General features: G+C 42.1%; 1 protein-coding gene across 1 annotated transcript in view; it reads left to right on the top strand.

The window, feature by feature from the left end:
- The window catches only part of lrrc7 (leucine rich repeat containing 7), a 40290-nt gene extending 26057 nt beyond the window's left edge, over positions 1-14233 (top strand). Inside the window, exons 26-34 of the mRNA XM_041935289.1 lie at positions 97-342; positions 2742-2954; positions 4350-4517; positions 5565-5684; positions 6456-6672; positions 6745-7028; positions 8306-8398; positions 12551-12625; positions 14123-14233. Of these exons, the coding sequence (XP_041791223.1) occupies positions 97-342; positions 2742-2954; positions 4350-4517; positions 5565-5684; positions 6456-6672; positions 6745-7028; positions 8306-8398; positions 12551-12625; positions 14123-14233 (1527 nt within the window). The remainder of the gene's footprint in view (positions 1-96; positions 343-2741; positions 2955-4349; positions 4518-5564; positions 5685-6455; positions 6673-6744; positions 7029-8305; positions 8399-12550; positions 12626-14122) is intronic.
- The last annotated feature ends 810 nt before the right edge of the window (positions 14234-15043 follow it).

The following is a 15043-nucleotide window of genomic DNA, read 5'->3' as shown; positions in this document are numbered from 1 at the left end:
GTAATATTCATTTTATGTGTTGGACCACTGTGTTCAGTATTTTTTAGGGTGCTTTTTTTAATGGTCTGTGGTCTCATGAAACTCTCCTCTCCACAGGCGGACCCCCCTCTTTATAGTCGGGCTCTTGTCTACTCCACCCCCATGGACCACTCCGGTCTCGCCAACATGGCCGACAGCCAGAGCCAGATGCTGCACAACAAGAGAAACGGTCGCTACGATGACGACTATCCCACTTACCAGGAACAGAAGAAACCAATGATTGGTTATCCAACTAAGAGCCTGACTCAGCGCCGCCCCCTGTCTGCCAGAAGCTACAGTACTGAGACCTATGGAGCATCTCAGGTAGACAGCCGATCACCACAGCAGATAGTGAAAACTTATTTTAACTGGCAATCCCATAAAATCCAGTATTAAAGTGTGAGTCATGATACAATTAAAACAATGCATCTTAAAATTATTTTCACTGTTGATTAATTTGCTGATTAGTTTCTCAAATACTTGATTGGTGGTCTTGTCTATAAATGTCAAAAATAACAAAAAACATGTTTCCCGAACCAAAGGTGACGTCTTCAGACAGTCATCAACCCAAAGATTTTACTATTTAATGCAATTTACAATATAAAACAGATGATAGCAGCAAATCCTCACACTGGAAAAGGTGAAACAGGCAAACCCTTTATGGCTTGGAAAAATTACCGACATGATTAATTAATTCAAAGTAGTTGACAGTTAATTTTCTGTGGATTGACTGATCAATTAATCGAGCTCTAAAAACAATAATAAACATTAATTAATACATTTCAAAATCGAATGATTAAATAAGTGACTTACATCAATAGTGAGACCGTCTGGACAGACTCAGTTGATTTTTAAAGCAAGCCATATTTCTTCAGACATGCTCTGTTCTAATCCAAAAAGCTGCAGTCACACTGCATCCAGAACTTGATATCAGACTTTGACATTGGAGACTGGCCGTGTGCATCCTGTCTCCAAACATCACTTTGGTTTCTTTTAGACATGACCACCATCTTTCCCTAAACTTTCCCTAGTACATTTCCTTGGCTACAAATAAAAAACATATACTCCACATGCTTGTTTGGGTCATTTTAATCCATCCTTTTTGAACAAATTACCTGGGTCCAGCCTATTGTAGCAGCAGACTAAGTAGAGTACTGCAGGTGCCTCAGCCACATCCCCAGATCCCAAGGCATTCCCAAGTCCATAAATAATCCCTTCAGCATGTTCTGGGTTTGCCCCAAGTCAGACTTTCCAAAAATAGCCACAGAGAGGTGTCCAGAGCATACTGATCAGTTGCGCAAAGCACCTCATCTGGCACCTTTCAGCATGAAACTAGGAGCTAGAAAACTAATATCGAGTGCTTTTGACTGCAGTCTAATTCTTGTCATCTTTAGCCAAAGCACAAGGCCAAAGGTGAAGGTTGGAAAATACAGAAAGAGCTTCACCTTCACCACGATAGTCTGGTATAGAGTCTGCATGTAACTGCAGTCTTTGCAGTGCTTATCTGCCTGGAATAAACCTCACAGCACCACTGGATAGTTAAACAGTATCAGATGGAGTTTTCTGATCTTTCCACTCATCTTGTCAAAATTTGAATTTGTCCTATTCTTGCAAACTAATGACATTCCCATCACCCTCAGCTGTACTTTGAATTTAGTGCAAATTAGCAAATGTTAGCATGCTAACACACTAAACTAAGATGCACTAAGTGCAAACATTATGACCGTTAACCATCAGCATGTTAGCATGTTGCTAATGTTAACATTTGTGCCACTGTGCCTATAAACACAGCCTCATGGAGCTGTTAGTGTGACTGTAGACTCCCTGTTGGTTGCTAAGAGGAAACGTTGTGCCACCAAATTCTTAATTACTTGTCAACTCTTGTTAATTCGGCAAATATGACACATTAAGTTACCTTTCTACTCTTTCTTTGTTTAAATAACATTGTGTCAGTTTGTCCCTGTTACGGCATGTAGACTACTCTGACTAGATCATTTCTGAGCCTTGTTAACAGAGGATCAGCTGCTCAGATCAGTACAGTGCACTCCGTTGCACACACAGTCATTTCTTACTGTATGTTATTCATTTCCCACTTGTATTGCGTTCAGTTTTCATGTAGTTCTGTTGCATAACACATCTTTTTTGGCATTTTCGTGGCACAGAATAGACATGTAATCAGCAGTTATAGGCGGTTCTCTTTTCAGCCGTCTCGCTCTCTCTCTACATTTCAACAACAGCCTACGTTTTATGTTAGCTTAAAAACAATTATCTGGACGCTGTGTAGCCTACTTAGATCTGAACCCAGTGTGAGTGAGACTGCCTCCAGATGTGGTCAAGCAGATCTGATAACGTTCTGATGCATTTCCATATAGCATTTACTTTGCATTGACATGTGTTTGATATCTTCAGATACATGGGGTGTAACAGTCTTACCTGTCTGAACCTGTTTGGCGACTTTGGGACAGTGCTAAAAGCTGTAAACACAACACAAGACATGTTATCATCTTATTCATTTTACCTGGCAAACACATTGCAAAACAGTTGCCTTTTCACCGAGCCATTACTGTGTACAACATGTGCGTGTGTCACATACACATAGTTATTTTTTCCATCATTAATACAAAAATATTGATCAGTTCAGCATTAAATAAAATAATTGTATTGCTATCAAGTCCATCTTAATTTCTTATGGTCTTTATAAAATAGCAACCCTTTGTCCTCAGGCCCGTCCAGTGTCAGCTCGTCCTACCATGGCTGCCCTGCTGGAGAAGATGCCCCCTGACTACACTCTGGCAACCTGCCCTGAGAAACCATCTGATGACACCATCAAAGTAAGACCTGTCGTACCACAGAAACCTGAAGACATCACCTCCAGGATGCCTGCCGATTGGAGGCAACAGCTACTTAGGCACATAGAGGCCAAGCGATTGGACAGGGTACGTCAATGCAATGCAGACACACTGAAGAGAGAGAGGGACACACACACACACACACACACACACACACACACACAGCATTCGGAGGCCCTCCCTGTCTGTATCTGTGTAAGTCTGTGTTGTAAGGTTGACCAGATTTGTGTCCGGCTGCATGTGTGTCCCATCCACACTGTCGCTCTGTCAGCCTGACCTACTGCACACTCACTACTGGATATGTGCTCAACAAATCACATGACTGCAAATATGATTCAACAAGATTGAGTGAAAAGTCATCCAGGATGATTTCAATGGAATGATATTTGATACTGATATTTTCACCTGTAAATCTGTCTTCAGTATCAATTTAATCACTTGTTAAGAATGAAGACATTTTGCAGGAACCAGCTGTAATTATAGTGTATGTGTCAACACTGATCTAGGAACAGAAAAACTGGAAATGCTCTTATTTGCTTTTTTGCCAAAAGTTTGATGAGAAGGTCAATACCACTTTCACATATACTAAGACATGGCAGCAGGCCATTAGCTTTACTTCGCATAAAGAGCACAGAAAAGCAGCTAGCCTGGCTCTGCCAGCGGGTTTAAAACTCACTACCTCACTTCTGTACAAATCTATACAGTGTAAAACAACAAGCTTCGGAGGTGCTGATAGGCATATTATTGTACCTGTCTTCATGTCTCCTGGCTCCAGCTTCAAGTTTACAATGCAGACATGAGAGTGAAATCAATCTTCTCACCTAACTCTCAGCCAGAAAGTGAATAAGCACATTTTCCAAAATGTGAAACAAATTCTTTAACCAGAACTGGTGCCTCCACAGACAGGACAATCAGACATGGTAGGGAGGATGTCTGGAGCACAGATGAAATTTGTTAAAACATGCAGAATCAGTATGGTCCAGTTATATGTCACATGATCCCCCTAGCCTGTCACATGGTGCAAAACATACCTGCCGTGTCAACACACATTGGCATTTGGACAGAGCTGTGGGATGGTGTTAAAACGAAGCATTGAGAGACGATGTTCAACTTGTCAAAAAAAAGCTGTATAGTAATTGTTTTTTCAGTTAGCGACTGGACTTGTTGTTTGTTTAAATATCAACATATGTTAGTTCATGGCTAATTTGAAAACTTGTTGGAATGAACTGATCCACCAGTTGCTGCTTGTATGACACGATGTTCTCTGTGTGTACTGACCGTTCACTAGCTAACATTTCTCTGTGCTTTCAGCAACTCTGCACTGTTGTTGTTGTTTTATCAGTGTTATTGTTTATCTGTGTTTATTTGTCCGTGGAGCTCACAGTGTGTTGTGAAAACGCTGCAGCCCGCTGTGTGGGCTCCGCCCCCCCTCCCCTCCCCCTTCATTCACCCATGTCATGTGATGTTGTCTTCTCCAATCAGAGTGGTGTCCTAAAGCACAACACGCTCACGCTGGGCATGCTCTGTCAGGGCGGGGGTCACGGCCAGGGGCGCAGCAGCACTTTGAACTTTAACCTTTACAATAACACTAAGCATGAGCCCCCTGCTGGCCGCTGGCTGCCACTACCTCCTCCTCCGTCTGCTAACGCTGTGAGTATCCCTCTGAGAACAATGAACCCCTGGTACTCTTATTACTGCACACATAGGTAATTATAGAGACTAGCTGCCACTGCCTCTTCACCCAACTACAGCAACCATGAACTATTATTTAACTGTGTGACTCTTATAATTTGCATTATTAACTACCTTGTCTACCTCAAAATGTGAATATTGATGGACTGGGTATGATACACTTAAATCCACTTAAAACACCAAGTGTAGCAGCCAAAGAACAGATGCTGGTGGTGGATTGGCATTTTAAGGTTTTTGGGCCCAATTTCACCATATCAAGGTTACCAAAACAACAGAGATTGAAGCAGCTCATCAAATTTGTCTTCATCATTCAAACTCTGTTGTGTGTGTTAGGGCTTACCATGGACCCAGCGTATTAGTTGGTTTGTTACTGCCCACCACGTAAAAAAATAGTCACCGTTTTTAAAGGCCCTGAAATTTGTTTTCTCAAACAGCTTCTTACTATGGGATGCTAAGTGAACACATTTCAGTATGTCTTTTTTTCTGTCTGTGCTTCTCACTGGTTTGGAGTGGGGGGCGCCCAGTTAGGAAAAGGGGATGGCGCATGCTTTGATGAGCTAATCAGGATTTAGCAACATCTGAATCTGTTGAAAGTTGGTGGATTGTCTGGACTACATTTGTTAACTTTGATTGTTGTTTATTTAATGTTGCAGAGAAATATTTAAAATTTAAGATTAGGATTTAAGACCTAAAAGCTAGCTTTTTAGGTGCTTTGAATGAGAAGCTCTTGGTGTTAAATCACTTTCTCTTCAGATACAGTATTTATCAGCTGCATCGGCCATCAGACTATGTTGACTGGTGCGTATTAACATTGATTTACTTCACCAAGAAGGGAAAACCTATTTACTTATAAGTTGTTATAGCCCTACAGTATACAAACCTAAAACAACAGAAGCTCACATAACACTCATACGAACCTGTCTGACACTCTGCAGGCAAAGGCTACTAAAGTTAAATGTTCAGTTTTAGTAATGGTCACCCTGTGTCTCTCTGTTTCTCTCTCAGACCCCCTCCCAGCAGGCTGCCATGCTCGATAATGACCAGGAAGGGGTGTCAGGAAGCAACCAGTGGGCTCCCTACTCGCTTGGCAGGAGGGACGTCCCACCTGACAATCTCATGAAAAAGGTTGGAGTCGTTGTCTTATCCTGGAACCTTTTCATCTTAGTTTAACTGTGTTTTATTCTGCCTGTTTTACACTGATGATCGACACCGTGTTCACCTTGGCTAAACTTTACGGCATTACACTTTACAGCGGTGGTAGTATAGTAGTATCTTAGCAGTTAGTATTGGCATCTAGCAGTTAGCAGTTAACAGTATAGGTGAATCTAGCTTTATTGTCTTCTTCTTTTCCTCTTAGCAGGTAGCGGTTAGCATTTAGCATTAGCATTAGCTAAATGTAGCATCGGAACTGTATTGTCTTCTTCTGTTCTTCTTAGCGGTTAGCATTAGCATTAGCTAAATGGTAGCATCGGTACTGGCCACTGCCTGGAGCATCTTCTAAACAGGCCTGGGTCAGTTGAATGTGGCAGTGCTGTTTGGATTGTGTAGGAAGGAGCAGTGTGAACTAGCACTAGGGAAACACCGTTGAAGGGAGGTATCCAACTGATGACCCCCGGAGACGTGTTAGGAATCACTGCTCTTTGGCATGTATAGAGGCAGAGTAGGGGTCCAAGGTTCTTCATTGAGAATTAATCCTCTTTTTGGGCACAAGTATCTTGTGTTTAAATTAACTACAGAGGCTCATTTTACAGCTGGTGTATGAAAGTAGTCTATAGATGTTTCCATGAGTAAGGAGGCTTCCAAGGAAGAAAGGAACTTGCGTACATTTCTTATAAATGAACCAGCATCCATAGTATCCATAGAGCGTGTCTGTAAGTGCCCCTCCTCTGTCCACAGAGTGCCCACTCCCACAACCCTTCCCACCAATCACACAACACACACATGATCGTCACTTCCTCTTCCTCCTCCTCCTCCTCCACTACGCCCCATCGTGTGGTCGGGCAGCAGGGCTACGACGGGATGATGAGCAAAGGGGGCCAATACCAACCAGGGATGCCCTTGTCCGTGGTTCCATCTGGGGGGCCGGGGCAGTACCAAGGCAACATGTCTCAAGGTAAATGATCATAAATTCAGTGGTACAAAGGGTTCATTTGAAGCCCGTAAAGATTTATTTTGGGGTTTTGTTTTGTTTTGTTTTGTCCAGGCCATCCTGCTCCTGGCCAGGCTTACCCCAGCTCCGGCCTGCCCATGGCCCTGTCCCCATCTGGAAACCAGCCCCAGTACAACCCCCATTCCTCCCACACCTCCCACCAGCCCTCCCTCCCTGCCACCAACCCCCAGTACCACGGCAACCAGGGCATGGTCCATAGCAACCAGGCTGTCATGACCCACACTAACCCGCGGCCTCAGAGCGCTCGCTGCCTGTTGCAGACTAAAGGCCAGAAGAGCCAGGATGGTTTCCAGGAACAGGTATCTGTCTGGCTGTCTGTCCATCTGTTTGGTTGTCTTCAGCAACCTCACCCTACACCATCTTTGAGGTCTGTTCGAAAATGGGCTGAGCTCAAATGATGGCTAAATACGCAGTGACCAGGTTAGATATTAGTTTTGTGGATGTATGTCTATTCACTTACACTACCAGTACAGATGAATGGTTTGATAAGATAATCTGTTCCTGAATGTAGGTAACTGTTAATCTGACGTGCCAGATGGTTTGTTACACGGAACCATCTGTGAAGTCATCTTTGGAAAGTGTTAGGAAAAGGGCAGACACGTTCAGAAAATTCTTTGTAGGTCATTGGATAAATTGGATGGACCATCTGTCTGTCACCATCTCTCACTGGCTAACTTCAACCAATCAGATCAACGAAAAACACATGACGTAAAAGGAGTGTGAAACTCTTGCTGAAACCAGTCGGGAAAGGAGCAAAAACATCTTTTCCATCAGGAAAAGCCTTCAGTGCTCAAGCATCTGCGCTAACCTTTATAGGAGCTGTTACTGTTGTTTTTAAATGATCAGTCACTTCTCTTCTCTCTGCCATCAAACAATTTGAGACTAATGCACACAAGCAATAGAAATGGTTAAAGGAAAGTGATACAGAGATGTAGGTGGCTTTGACACCTAACCAAAACCAGCTGGCAAGTTCAGTTTGCAGCGTCACTAGTGGTTTATGTTAACTAACTAACCAGATCTGATGGGTTAATAACAGAACATGATGGTTAACAGGTCAGATGCTGATGACGGCAAGTGGATTCAGAAGGTTCCACATAAGGACGACAAGCTGTTAACTGAAGGGTACAAAGCATTATAATAAGTGTAATTTTAGCCACCTAACTGCAACGGTTTGTGAAGAAACAGGTCTAGAAAAAGCCTTGGAGGCATGTTTCTAAATCTGAGATATTTCACAGATGGAGATCACAGTACCAGTTTCAGTAGGAACATGAAGTCATTCACACCACCCGGATCAGCTGATCTCCCTGCTGGGTTTTTTTTCCTCTTCCACATATGAGATGGCTTTCATTATGCCAAAGAGAAAAACTCTGACAAGGATATTTGTGGCTCCATTGTCGTTGTCAGAGAACTGAAGACCTCCAATGCAGCAGCCAAAACATGTCGTGGCACCCCACTGTTGTGCATGTCGTCTGTCTCCTCTGTGCTTGTGTAGAGATTATGATCTTTGTATTTCACTTTCACTTGTGTTTCTTTTCTGTTTTCTGTCCGTCTTTTTCTCTCCGCTCTCTCTCTCTAGTTGTGTGTGAGAATAGAGAAGAACCCTGGTCTTGGTTTCAGTATCTCTGGTGGCATCAGCGGCCAGGGGAACCCCTTCAAACCCTCCGACATGGTACGACCCGACCCGGCCTGCCAGCCAATCACAGCCTCCCCGGCTTTTCCTCAGAGTTGCCATGGAAACTGCTGCTCGTTCCCGCAGTGTTTTGTCTATCTGTCCGTTCGTCTGTCTGTCTGTGGGCAGCAGTTGACTTGGTTAACTTTGAGTCTGTGGTCTAATACTACAGACTGTTGGAAAAAAAAGCTGTTTAATTGGGGTTTAGGTATTTAAAGGAGTAAAATATATTAAAACTAAACCTCTTGGCATATTGGAAGCCCTTGCTAGCATCGCCAAACAGTATTGAAGACTCCAGAGAAAAGGCAAAGCATATTATTGGTACTGACACACACTGTCCATGTTGTGTGTTTGGTTTATTATTACAGTGTCCTCGTCACGTCCTTGGGTCTCTCGGAAACTGAAGTCACAGCAACATCTTGAATCTTTCAGTATTTAGAAATAGATTTGTGCCCACGTGCGAGCACGATGTGTTATTACAAGATCTGCCAAACTCTTTTATCATTCCTGCTTCTGGGTTTGACTGATTCTGTCAGTGTGTGCCTGTTGGGGTTGCAGATCCCCCAGGCCTCCTGCACATGGCAGTCTGTCCTAGAAACACGCTGCTATAGTCAGTCTAAAGGAGCGAGGCTGCTCGCGGAGCTCTGACAGCTATTTTAAGAAGGCTGCTTTAGTTCTGGGACACAGTGGGTGATTTTAGATGTTCAACACTTTGATCTCAGGATGGGAAGTATGGCAGATTTTACTGACTGTTGTTCAGATGTTGAGTAGCTGACGAGACAGCTGTGCTATAAATAGAGAGCCTACAAGAGGAGTTCTTTAAACAGTCAGCCTCTGTACAGCCCATGTGACAAATGGTGAATTAATTTAAGTCGGGGGCGTGAAGTGATAATGGAGAAACTGTCAATTCATCATTTAAGTTTTATGTAGACAAGAAGTGACTCAGTTGCTGACACGTACAGTTACTATTTAATCATTCCCATGCCTGCTTGTAGCCATAAAGCTTCCTCCAGCTGCAGTTTGTCCATTATTAATGCATGTCACACGGCAGCAAATGGAGTCAGTGCAGATGAGCAAGCGATTCTCTGAAACATTTTGTCAAGTAATTATATTATACATGCCGTGTACTGATACAGTATAAAATATATGAGATATGATACAGGTCTAGAGATAGATGTACTTTATCTAATCAATGGATGCTGTAGAACTGTGCATCTGCCACCTGCTGATCTCCTGGGGGTCTGCAGTGATGTCAGTGAACGTCACACAGTTCTTACTGAGTCATGGGAGTATGCATGGTTCAATTGTAAATGCTCTTAAGAGAAATGTGCATTTGGATGCTTTCAGTGTGGTGTGATATGAACTGTATGTCTGCTTTGACCTCAGACCCCACACACGTGGCTCCCACAGGGTCACACATGGTGGATATTTGTCTTTTGTCAGTCACCATGATACAAAAACAGCTATTATCTGTCACCACCAACTTTCCTTTTGATCACCTCGTCCTTAGTCTGGTCCCCTTGTTACTTCCATCCACACATGTGAGGGATCTAAGCTGAAGGTTGCTTTCATGTGTTTATTCAATGGTTGTCAAGTCAGGCTCTTCTGACCCACTTAGGGGAACTAACTTTGTCCAAACCTCTCTACGCGTACATTTGTGACGATTTGTCAGAGTGGACATTGTTCAACATCATTTGTTTTAATTTTCTTTGAATGTAGATTGAGGGCAGACTTGAGGCCAAACTAAGCCAGAGTTTAAATAGTTAAAAAGGGCTCTGTATCAAAACAGCTTGACTGATAAATTATACATCTGTGGTTTTGATCCTGAGAGCCTGCTAAACCACCACTGTTCCACCAGACTGTAGCTCCCCCTGGTGGTTAGCTTGTTGTTAGCATCCATCCTCTGACTTACCTGTGCTAAAGGAAAACACGTGTGTAGATCAGAATAATCAGTGATCTTTATTTTTGTAAAACAAAAATGTTTGGATTTTTTTTGTTTGTGTCCTTTTTAAGGGTAAAAGAGCCAACATCTTGTTAAAGTTTTGCCTCTCAATCTTCTGACCTCTATCATTCTATAGGCTAAACACAACATGAATATTTCTGGAATGAAAAGTGCATGTTGTGTGTTGTTCAGATGACCCAAACCATAACCCTAAACTTGACATAGGCTTTTAAATTTATATTATCTGTAAATGTATCTTAACAATATCCTTTTTCATAACATTTTTTTGTAACTTTGAACAATGAATTCTGATCATCCTCTTTTGAAGATCTAATCGATCTGAATGTGTTTCTTGTATAGATAGAGAATAACTGTCCAAGAACTAATTCAGATTCGGTTTAAAAAATGTACATCTCAAAACGGTTTTCCCCACTACATTGTGTCCAACAAGTTGTTTCAAAGTTTAGCTGCCTCAATAACTTCTTAATGTTTTAAAATCCTTTGTGAAACCTGCTATAAGTCATCATCAGGTTTCTAAAAAAAAAAAAAGATCTTCTAAGTCTGACATAAAAGACCTGCTGTGGCACTCTAAGACACTGAGTCAGTGTCACTTCTGGCTAATAAGGATTCAGTGACTAAAGACAGTGACTCAGTTCCCGTATTGACAGGATTGGGATCCCCGGCTTTGATGTACTAGCTTCTCAGGCTTTAAGAACTGAAGACAGGGTTTTAGGAGCAGAACGTGGATTTTTAGTCAGATCTGGGTCAAGAATTTTAGGAAGAAATTAGAATTTCTGTTCATGCTGTTGCCAAATATGCTCTCTTTGCACACAGAGCTGCTGTCAATAGCATACGCACTTCTGTATTATCACTGAGCTGCAAAAACCTTACCCCCAAAATTGTCCTTTGTCTGTAGCTGACAGCTGATATTGTTCCCCTCTGTGCAGAAAGCAGTTTATAAGCTTGTGGTCAAACTTATACCTTAAACACAGCTTTTCAAAATTTCTGAAAAATGTAGATATTTTTGAAAAATTCAGAAATTTTGAAGGGTGAAAGGTTTTTGCAGGGCACTGTTGCCGTGTGTGCAACTGCTTTAAAGTTTGCAAGTGTGTAATTGTTGTGACTAATAATTTTCAGCTGCTAACAAACACATTTGTACTGTACAGTGAGCTCCATACGTCGTTAAGTTTTAGAGTTAGATTTCTCAGTACCTGGAAGGGTGTGAATAAACTAAAATTAATTGACCAGATCCAAATAATAATGAATTTAGTCAGTGTTTGTGGTGTGTTGTTATAATTTAGCATGAATTGCATCTATGTGCCACTTTCCATACAAAATGAAGCCCTTTCACAGCCACATTATTAAAATCATATGACTGTATACATGTATGAGGCTCACTGTATAACTGCCACCGTGAACAGGAACTAAACTAATACCTCTAACAAATACACATCTTTAACGTGAAATATATGTGTGTGTTCTTGCATCAATCCATGGACTGTAGTATGTAGGTGCTCCTGCACTGTCAATACTACATCGATTTGTTCTTGGTTAACTGGTGTCACTTGTGGCACATTTATCTGTTAAGCTCACTATTGTGTGTTCAACACGTGCACAACCTGTTGAACCCTGTCGAGTTGACACAGCTGCATTGTCCCACACTTTCTGTGTTCAGAAACATCTTTCAGCTCTCAGTGAAAAGATGTTGGTGTTTTTACAATCTCTGCCTTGGGTTATTGATGGAAAATATGGGGGATGAAATATCTTCTGCCCTCCCTGCTACCTACTTCTTTCCCCTATAATCAGCACCCTTCCCACACCTATACTTCTTCCCCTATTCTTTATATATTGACTGTATCTCTATTTTTCTCTCTTTCTAACACCATGTCTATTCTATGCCAAGTCCTTATCTTTATATATAGATGACAAACCATTTTGACATGTATAGTCTATGTCGTTTTGGGAGGAATGTATCACTCAGCTTCTGTAAATTTTAAGATAGATGCCAATGACTTAAATTCCATCATCGTGAATTGCATGCCTCTCTAAATTTAGAACAAAGAGAATGCATTGGTGAACTTCCAATATATTTTTGGCAGAATTGTGATTTTTTTGGGGAGTGGATATTGATTGATGAGAATGAGAAAGGCAAAGATTCTAAACCATCGTGTCCCTGTGTTGTCCTAACGGTGTATCATTTTGACTTATAGGGTATCTTTGTTACTAGGGTACAGCATGACGGGCCCGCCGCCTCCGCCCTGCAGCCCGGAGACAAGATACTGCAGGTAACATCCTCTCACTCATCATCGAATGGGCCAGAAACAGCCACATCCTGCCCCCTCTCCCTCCCTAACCCTTCCCTTATTTTAGAGACAGTAAGAAAAAATCGCCACACTTTACCTGCCGCAGCTAGCTGGACATTTTCTTACACAGGCTTTTCAACAGAGGCACACAGACACTGATTAGCTGCAGTGATTGAAGCACAGACCTCGAACTAACTCACCCACAAGTGTTATGTTACCGGGTGCTTATACTTATACTATACAAGAGCGTATCAGACTACAGGATTTTCCTGCCTGTATATCTCGCCTCTGTGTGTTCACCTGTTGGTCCAGAAATCAGGCATGACCCCCCCATCCCCCACTCTGTCTCTCATCATCATTAGCCTGTGGCACCCAAAAACCTTTGAGCCAAAGACCACAGGGGGATTTCAGTAGCCTAAAACAATATGTCATTTCTACTGTTATCAGCACTGTTCCTAGAAAACTGACGCCTTGAAAACCTCATGAAGTTAAAAAAAGATGTGAAGGCCATTTTTTCTGGCACAACTTTATTGTGAGACCAAAGAGTTCCTGTGTCATAAAACACATCACGAAGAACATTTAAAAAAATGCACACGTTAAACAAGCAATCACGTACAGTGCATATCAGCCAATAGGGCATTCACGAATGGATTTTTATGATATTTCAGTATGAAATGCTTTGGTCTCACAACAAAGTTTTGCAAGTAATGCAAGATATTTTCAGATCAGTTAACTCTTTTTCAAACCAAAACAGAATGCTGCAGTTTGCAGTAAGGCTGAATTATGTTATTTTCCAGATGACTAGATGGTTTCTCTTAACTATAAGTACAAGTAAACATGAATACCTTCTGATTTTGATGCTGAAATGATGCACCGTTACACTGTGAAGGGATGCTTTCCTCAGCGCAACAATAGCTACTGAAACAACGTTCACCTCCCATGTAAATCAGTCAAATTGAATCAATATATAGCCATTATTTATGAATATTTACTCTATTCATATATTTACTGTAGCTATTATTTCATAGGAGTGCTAGAATTAAGCCCAAGAGGAGCCATGGGGATTGCACAGTGAGGTCAAAATGAGATGCCAGTGCTTTACTATGACAGATTTACCCCAAAACCATCTCTCATTCCTTTCATGTTTCCCTCCCCTCTCTCCTCCCCCGTCACCTTCTCTTCACAGATGTACAGTTTAGTCGGATGAACTCATCTAAAAGCCCTTTTTTGTCTTTACCCCTTCTCTCTCTACAGCATGACTGTGTAGCTCCTCCTCTTCTCTCTCTTTTCCCCAACAGTGATGTGTTACTGAGATAATGATGGCAGTGGCCCTCCATCCTTCCACAAACACACCAACACACACACACGCACACACAGAGGCACACAGGCATACGTATGGAAATACTGCAGCACACATACCTCTATACATACATGCGCACACACACATGCTGTTGACTGTGCTGCGTGTTTGCCTTGCAGGCTAACGGACATAGTTTTTTACACATGGAGCACGAGACAGCCGTCTCTCTGCTGAAGAGTTTCCAGCGGACGGTGGACTTGATGGTTCTGAGAGACAGCAGCACGCGCTAAAATAGTTTTATAACAAACAAACAAACAAACACAACAACGCTTCTCTCCTCTGCTCATCGCCATCCCACGCCATCCCACCTGCCCTCCGCTGGAGGCTTGTGGAACTGAGAAATGAGCCGCCTTTTTTACCACTTTAGGGGAACACACAGACATTTATTTGCCTATTGCTGGACCAAAGGCAAATACTAGTGCCAAATGTACCATAGGAAACATATCGGCTCTTCTGTCTACCGGCGGTCAGGGACCTGATCGACGTCTGGACAGACCATAAGAGGACTCTACACCTGGAGTTCTTACAGGGCTGCTGCAGTTTGGATTTTGTGGTTGGTTTGTTAATCAGGCAGTCGTCTGATTGGTCAGTCTGAATAGTTTGTTTTTGTTGGTTAGTTAGGGTTCTGGGATATTTTCGCTTTTCTCCACTGCCTTTTACTTTGCTGTCCATGGTAGATTTTTAATAATTAGTTTGGTGTAGCACATGATTCACTTTCCCTGTCTTTCATTGTTCTTCTTTGCTTTGTCCAGTTCTCTTCTCTGTTGTCCTCTCTTCTTTTGTCTTTTACTTTGTGTTTTGTTCTTCTCTTTCTTTCACCGTCTTGTGTTTCATTCTTTCTGTTCTGCAGGTGTTTTTGCCTCCAGTGTACAGAAATTGAAAACTTAAGACTTCCTGCCTTGTGTACATACATAGAGCTGCAGCTTTCTAGAGCTGCACTCTCCTTGGGGCTTGGACAGACAGCTCTAAAAGTTTATGTTTAATATAAATATTGTTGATAAACCACATTCTGAATTCTCTCTTATGAACATACAGGGATT

The sequence above is a fragment of the Chelmon rostratus genome, chromosome 4, assembly GCF_017976325.1.
Source record: "Chelmon rostratus isolate fCheRos1 chromosome 4, fCheRos1.pri, whole genome shotgun sequence".
NCBI lineage: Eukaryota > Metazoa > Chordata > Actinopteri > Chaetodontiformes > Chaetodontidae > Chelmon > Chelmon rostratus.
Note: the sequence above shows the minus strand (reverse complement) of the source record. Positions and strands in the feature narration are given on the sequence as shown.